This window comes from Elaeis guineensis, chromosome 13 (genome assembly GCF_000442705.2).
Source record: "Elaeis guineensis isolate ETL-2024a chromosome 13, EG11, whole genome shotgun sequence".
NCBI classification, from domain to species: domain Eukaryota; kingdom Viridiplantae; phylum Streptophyta; class Magnoliopsida; order Arecales; family Arecaceae; genus Elaeis; species Elaeis guineensis.
In genome coordinates this window covers 37,104,046-37,111,611 of record NC_026005.2, presented here as the reverse complement: position 1 = coordinate 37,111,611, position 7,566 = coordinate 37,104,046, and the positions used below count along the sequence as shown (strand labels likewise).

The 7,566-nt window shown below is 36.8% G+C and overlaps 1 protein-coding gene across 1 annotated transcript; it reads right to left on the bottom strand.

The window, feature by feature from the left end:
* Window positions 1-3,006: 3,006 nt before the first annotated feature.
* LOC105035310 (uncharacterized) lies at window positions 3,007-6,103 on the bottom strand. The gene is made up of 3 exons (XM_010910833.3): window positions 5,695-6,103; window positions 5,299-5,425; window positions 3,007-3,940 (listed from the first exon to the last, which is right to left on the bottom strand). Exons 1-3 carry the CDS (start codon window positions 6,045-6,047, stop codon window positions 3,209-3,211), a joined length of 1,212 nt encoding a protein of 403 aa, XP_010909135.2. The 5' UTR covers window positions 6,048-6,103; the 3' UTR covers window positions 3,007-3,208.
* Between the last annotated feature and the right edge of the window lie 1,463 nt (window positions 6,104-7,566).

Below are 7,566 nucleotides of genomic sequence, written 5' to 3'. Positions count from 1 at the left end.
TTAGTCTCTTCCTTTTCTTGTTAGGACAAGTCCAAAAATAGTAAGAACAAGTCTGATTTTAGGACAAGAGTCTAGGAAGAGAATTAAGGAAGACAAGGAGAGAAGAAAGATAGGGATAGAAAGGCTAGGAGAAGAGGAAGAGGATCTTGAGTCCTGACGTCCGAAAAAATTTTTAGAGTGAGAATTTTAGGAGAGAAATCATTCCAAGGAGTTGGTGTCCTGGTCATAGCTCTGTGTGGATCACCATTAGAGGGCAAACACTTGGGTGCCTGGTGGAGGTTCTGTCAGAATTTGGATTAAGCGGTGCAAGTATTCTTCTATAGCTTGAATTGAATTTTGAATATATATTATATATGATTGTTAATCATCAAGAAGATGCTGGTTTATGGGTTTAATAATTAAAATTTTTTAATTTAAATTTTTGAAATCTATTATGCTTCCACTGTGCATGTCCACCCTGAAACCCTACATCAGGTTCAGATTTGAATTTTTGGCCCATTTAATAAACAGGTCAGATTTGTGTTGACGATTTTCTAACCTGATCTGTTTATGATCTGACCTATTTATGATCCGATCCAACCCGATTGCCACCTCTAATTCAAAGCCATTAAAATTTAATTAATTTTATAGTCAACATCTTAGAAGCCCATCAGATAAGAAATCCCTAAAGAACCTAAATGGATTAAGCAAGCGAAATAACTCAACTAGGGATACACAACTAAGATTGGCTTCATACTCAAGTTAAGATAGATCAAGAATAGGCAGTTAAGCGAAGTCCAAGAGCCTAAAATCTATCAATTCTAGTAATTTTATATCATCGAAGATCAAAGTAGAATAAAAATCAGACACCGCAATCAGGGATGACCAAATTTAATTGGATCTTATAAGAGCTAGGACAGAAGCTAGTGTATATGCTCAGGACCCTTGTATTGAGAACAACATGGTCACGAGAAAAATTCTAAGGTCATCTTTCCTCTAGAGAGAGAAAATGGGTCTAGAAAGAGAGAAAAATCAAACAAGAGAAAGAGAGGCTAGAGAGAGAAAAAGAGAGGAAATTCTTTTCTTTTGTCTTTCTTTCTTTTTCATTTTTTTTCTTCTTCTTCCTTTTTTTCTCTCTTATTCTTCTTTCTTCTTCTTCATGCAAATAAGAGAGGGGAAACAATATAGGGCTGGCCACACCCACAGTGGTAACCACGATTGGCAACAATAGTGGCTTTAGCCCACAGTAGTTTGAGCACGGCCATGTTCCTGAAAGCGGCTAGCTCGGTGAGGGAAGGAGAAGAAAAAAGAAAAAGAAAAGAAAGAAAGAAAAAAAAAAGATTTTTTAATTTTTGTCTCTCTAATTTTGTCTCTCTAGTGTTTCTTTCTCTTGTCTGATTTTTCTATCTTCATAGACCTATTTTCTCTCTCTAGAGGGAAGATGATCTTAGAGTCTCTCTTAAGACCATGTTGTTCTCAATACAAGAGTCCTGAGCATTGTCGTCGAGTAGTGTACCAACTTCCACCCTGGCTCATGTGAGATCCTATTAGATTTGGTCATCCTCGATTGCAGTATCCGACTTGTATCCCACTTTAATCTTTGATAATATAAAATTATCAAAATTGATAGATTTTAGGTTCTCAGGCTTCGCCACTTGACTAGCCTATTCTTGATCTATCTTGATTCGAGTATGAAGCTAATCCTAGTCATACCCCTCATTGGGTTATTTCACTCGCTTAATCCATTCGAGTTCTTTAGGACTTCTTACTTAACGGGCTTCTAAGATATTGACTATAAAATTAATTGAATTTCAATGACTTTGAATAGGTGTATTCGATCTATTTGATTAAAGTTGGATTTTGAAGTATGACAAGGTAAGTAACTTAATACTTCAAGTATGCTTTCAAATGATCTTTTGAAAATTATAATTAGTTATGTTATTTGATTTTATGCTCTTTATTTTTAGTTCAATAAATAGATCAAGTATGTATTATTTTACTTTTGAAAATAATTTATTTAAATATATAATCCACTTTGAGAAATAGATTTGGAAAACTTAATTGAGGAACTTGTGAAATTGCTTATATATATATATATATATATATATATATATATATATATGTTTTTAGAATAGCTGTGAGGTGGCCCCACTAATGGGGAATATATGTTGGACATATCAACTTATAATCCAAGAAACTAATTTTGATACTGAGCAATTAGTGATTAGAATAGTGATATTTATTATCTAGTACTTTGTGCGATATGTTTTTGTTATCAAACCTATGCCATTGGATTACGTGGGCGTAGCTTGATGTTGAATTCATTATTAGTTTATGAAAATAAATATTTTTAAAGAAATATATGTTATTTGAGATTTGTTCCTCCCAGTCAATATTGTGTGATTTATTTATTCAGTATATTTGGATCCCACTTTGATGTGTTATATTGTTTACTGAGTTAGTGTAGCTCATTATTCTTTTTTTTGCTATTTTCAGATCATGGATTATGATTGTTCGGGACTCGAAAGAATGCACTATATCAGTTGGAGTTATTTGAGTTATTCAGATTTTTAGTTCATGCCAGTTTAGTTTTCATGTCAGTTTAGCTTATTTCAATTTAGTTTGAATATTTGTTTCGAATGAAATATTAAAATTTATTTCGGATGAAATATTTGTTTCGAAAATTAAAAATTTATTATTATTATTATTATTATTATTATTATTATTATTATTATTATTATTATTATTATTATTATTATTATTATTATTATTATTATTCTGAAATTTTAATGATTTGATTTATAGCTTTGCATATTTCTAGAACCTGTCCTATCTGATGCGTGCTCGGCTAAGAGAGGGACATTGACTGTCCATCCTGATATATATTATACCAGCCTACCATCATGCCCAGCACAATGAAACCAACAGCAGCAGCTTGATCGTCAAACTAGCACAAGCTTAGAAGCAGAGCAAGTTTTATAACCTGAAACAGAAGGAAAACGAAGTGACATTCTTACATCTCTTATTTGTACGTCACTGTGGTGGCGCAGTTATTATTATTCTAATGCTTGTTCTTTCTTTTTCTGCTAATTAAGTTCGTTTGATCCTCCTAAGATTATATAATATAAATACTTCATCCCAACTGATCATATATGCAGATTCTTGGAAGCATGCATAATGGAAAAGGACTTCTCTCCAATTTAGCTAACCGTAATCCTCATGGACGGTTTCAGAACTGGTCACAGGTACTGCTGCTGCTACTGCTGGTGCTATCGGCATTGTTGTTTTGAGCGATCATCTCCACCAGGTCCATCTCCTTCTTCACCTTTACCTTCATATCCACCTCGCATGGCATCGGCAACGACATTGACATGGGGTTTGCCATCTCATCCCACGCCATCTCCACGTCAAACCAGCCCTTCATCCCTGGACTACTGCACCCCAGCTGGTCAAAGAGGTATCCCATATATCTCTCAGGTGGCACATCAACCTTGTTATCGTCAAGCAGAAGGTTAGCCATGTCACTGAAGTCGCAGGTCAGGATGTCATCGATGCCTCCGCAGACATCTGCACCCACGACTATGGGCGGACCACCTTCTGCAGATATGCATGTCAGGGTCATTGATGCCTCTGAGCCACCATCATTGGTTTCTATGATCTTGAGGTGTTTGTCTGCCGGCGCATTGGTGGCTGCAACAGATGCTCCTGGTATTGTTGGTGCTGAATATCCTTGCAGAGACAAGCTTTTGATGTAGTTCTGCAGGAGGGAGCCTGATTTGGGGTACTTGGAGTTGCGGCACCGCCTTCGGGAGAACTGCCTCCGTTTGGTTGCGTTCCAATGGTTCTTGATGGAGTTCTCGGTCCTCCCAGGCAGCCTCTTAGCGATTTCTGCCCACTTGTTCCCTACTTCTGAGTGGGCTTGGATCAGAATTCTGTCCTCCTCTTCACTCCAAGTATCCTTCTGAATCAAAACATGAGAGAAGGGTTAGTCCACATACATCATGAGGAGTATAGCTTTGCTCCAAATAGGGATCTTTGGAACCTTCATTTGTGGGTACAAATTTCACCGAGTCGTTGTTTGATGCATCGATAGTTGATTGTGACACATACTAGAGAATGCGGTGCAGGAACTTCGGTTTTATCCCTGACCTATTTACCTTGCAAGCTTTTGATGCAGCGGCTCCGAACTCACAAGACAGAACAGGGGATATATAATAAATGACCTCAAATGGTAAGCCTTATTTAAAGGAGGTATAGTTGATCTTTTTAATTTGCATCTTCACGCGTCTAAGGGCCGAGAGTAGTTCTACGTAGCAGTAGAGCATTCAGGAAACGTCTAGTCTCTATTTGTAAGCTTCAGTAGCTAGGATCAGCATTGATCTCAAACTTGAAAAGCAAATGTAAACCAATGAGAAGTGATTCATATTTCTAAAAACTAGAATTAATGTACAGGCATTCGGGTTCTATAAGAGGAGATTTAGGGAATAAATTACTGTCTAGTCCGATTTCATTAGATATTTTATGTGTATTTTGGAGAAGGGTATTTCCAACATAATGAACTAATTATGTCCAATATTTCAAAGAGTACATGCCCTTTTGGTACCTATAATTTATTATCTGTTTAATGGGATCTTCGTAATTTCACGGTTTACGCATCTGAAAGCTAAAAAGTACACAGCTTGTTGTGGGATAAAATATATTAAGATGTATAATCTTCCATATACGAACATTACTCTTCCAACAGCCGCTTTTATTATTTTATTTTATTTATGTCATTAATTTATTTTTTTGGATCAAATCATCTGTCATTTTTCCTTATTAAAGTAAGTTCATTCATGGATTCATGCTTGTTACATTTTCCTATAATTTTCTCATGCATATATATACATACATACACATGAATATATGGCAAGATATGTATGATGTATATATACATGGATATGCACCGATGTTCCCCAACTCTGCATAAATGCCAAAAATACTTTATGCACGTGGCAATGCGTCCGCACAACACATGCTAATAATAGCACCATAGGCGCCTGGTGTATTAGGTGTAAGTTGTTAGTGTTTTAGCTATATAAGTTTACATACATGAAGATATATATGCATTTAAAACCAAAATTGAGAAAAAAAATTAAAAGAAGAAAAATGAGTTGAGGGAAGAAGGGAGTCATTAAAGATGCAAATGAAAAATTATATTTAGAGAAACGTACAATATGAGGTTATATGCTTTTCGTTGAGGTAAATAAGAAGAAAGGAGACGATGAGATGCTAAAAATTTTTCAAGAAAGAGAAATGGAAAGACGGAAGAAATTGAACCTTGATGTTAGGCCTCAAATGATTATGCCATCGTTCTCTGCATTGCTTTCCTATTCTCCCACGCAACATTTGAGCTATGTGCGACCACTTCCTCAATCCATATTGCTCTACCAATTTCACTAACAATCTACAAGAAGATCCCACACATATCATCAGTAGCTTCAAATTCTATAGAATTAATTCCTCTCGAATAAAATATGCGAAAATAATTAATTAACAATTTTCTTTTTTTTTTCCAAGCAAAGAAGAAATTAATTGATTAATTAACAAAGTTATAATTGTTTTGGTGCATGGTGATCAAGCATGACATAGAATCGAGGATGATTAGTAGATGCTTAATTGTACTTATTGGAATTAGAGAAGGAAATGCACCAGGGGAAAGATGCCGTCAGGTACCTGTCCTCTTCTAGGGTCCATTGCCCCTTCACTAAATTCGGCTTCTTGTGACTTTTGGCCCCGCTGCCTTTCTTCACAGGTGTGCACTTCCTGTTCATCTCAACTCCTCCCCTGCAAGATTTGTTATCGCCTGCCACGAAGGAGAGCTCATCGGGAGGGCCGAAGGCCATGAGAGGCTCGGCGCTAAGAACCATGGAGGACAGGCTGGGATCCGGCCCCATGCGGCCGCTTAGGCTTCTCTGCGAATAGCCTGATGATAGACCGAAGTCGTCAACAGGCATCCCGATCTGGAGGCCGACTGGCGGTGATGACAAGGCCTTGAAGTCGAAGCCGGAAGGGTACGCGTCCACCATTACTGTCGGGACATGATAAAAAGCATCGTCGAAATGCTGAAAATCTTGAAGCTCATCTGCGGATACGCAAGGTTCTAATGGAATCCCATTTCCTGTATGGGTTTTTAACCTGCCAAAATCCATTGGAACTGGATATGGGGATGGAAGGAACAACGGAGAGGAGGAGGAGCGTGCGTGGTGGTGGTGGTGGATGAGAGTATATTAGTTTTAGATGTGTTTTGGAGAAAAGCTCTAGTGGCATGTCGTTTCTGGACGAGACAAATGACGTACGTTAATTCATGAGGATGTCCGTGGATCCAGACCTAATCGGACGGTCAGAGAGACTTCGTAATTGTGACTGTTCAGCTTCCTGCGAGCCCAAGGTGGTGGTGGCGGAGGCAGTCATGGTCGCCAGTCCAACCGGTTTCTAACTGGTTGGGGTCCCACTTAAAGAGCGCCCACATGGCAAGCACTGATTGGCTCGAGCTCAAATTCAAGGCACTTGGCCTGTTCCGGGGCTGGGGTGTGTGGTGTGAACGCGGTAGGTCTGCGTTCCAAGTCCAGAAAAAACGTAATCCCGCTTCTCACAATCTAATATTTCAAAATGACATTTATAACCTTTCATTCATTTCACAATATTGATTTTACTTCTCCGGGAACAAGAAACATCACTAACATGTACAAAACTTTGCCACAAATTTTTTGATATGTAAAGCCTCTGATAAATAAGGTGGCTTTCCTCTCAAAAAAATAATGTGGCAAGCCATTCATTTACTAAAAATGGAATAAAATGTAATGCTAATGTAATTCATTTTTTTTTTCATTTTTTTTGGAGCATGTTTAATGAAATCATACATACATGTAAGAATAAAACCGACATATTTATTGAATATCTAAAAATATATTTCTTTCCTATTAATGGTTTTTTAACCGCTTGGGTAAAATTAATTATCACATCCAATGATCATGTTTAGAATGTGCACAGATGCATGCACATAGCAAAAGGTACTATTTTTGAGATATATATGTAAACCATAACTTATATTTACAGGCACAAAGATATGTTGGAAAAAAGATTGATGGTATAATAAATTGTCCACTAAAATTCACAAGGTTTAAGATTTTATCATAGTTTTGGTCAATCTAAAGCAAACCAATTGTGCAAGCATAACTTATCTTAACCAAGGGATCCACCCTAATTTCTCTATTTTCCCTTAAAGAGCCTAAATAGTAGTAAGTAATGAAAATTTATATGAATGAAGCTAGTTATCTTTCAAATAATACTAGATTGTGGGTATTTTTCTAGAAAATATGAGAAAGAGGCATTTTGGTCAACTTGTTTGCAAGCTTAAATACTTACCTTCATATTAATGTCTATTATTTCCTAGAGCTATTTACATAACCGAAAACCCAAATTTAACCATTCTTAACTTTGTTGATTGTTATTGTTAGTAACATCACTATTAAAGCACTTCAATTCTTTTGCTTCTTGCCCAATGCTTTGTAACATTCCTAATTGATTGCGGTTTACTTGTGCTAG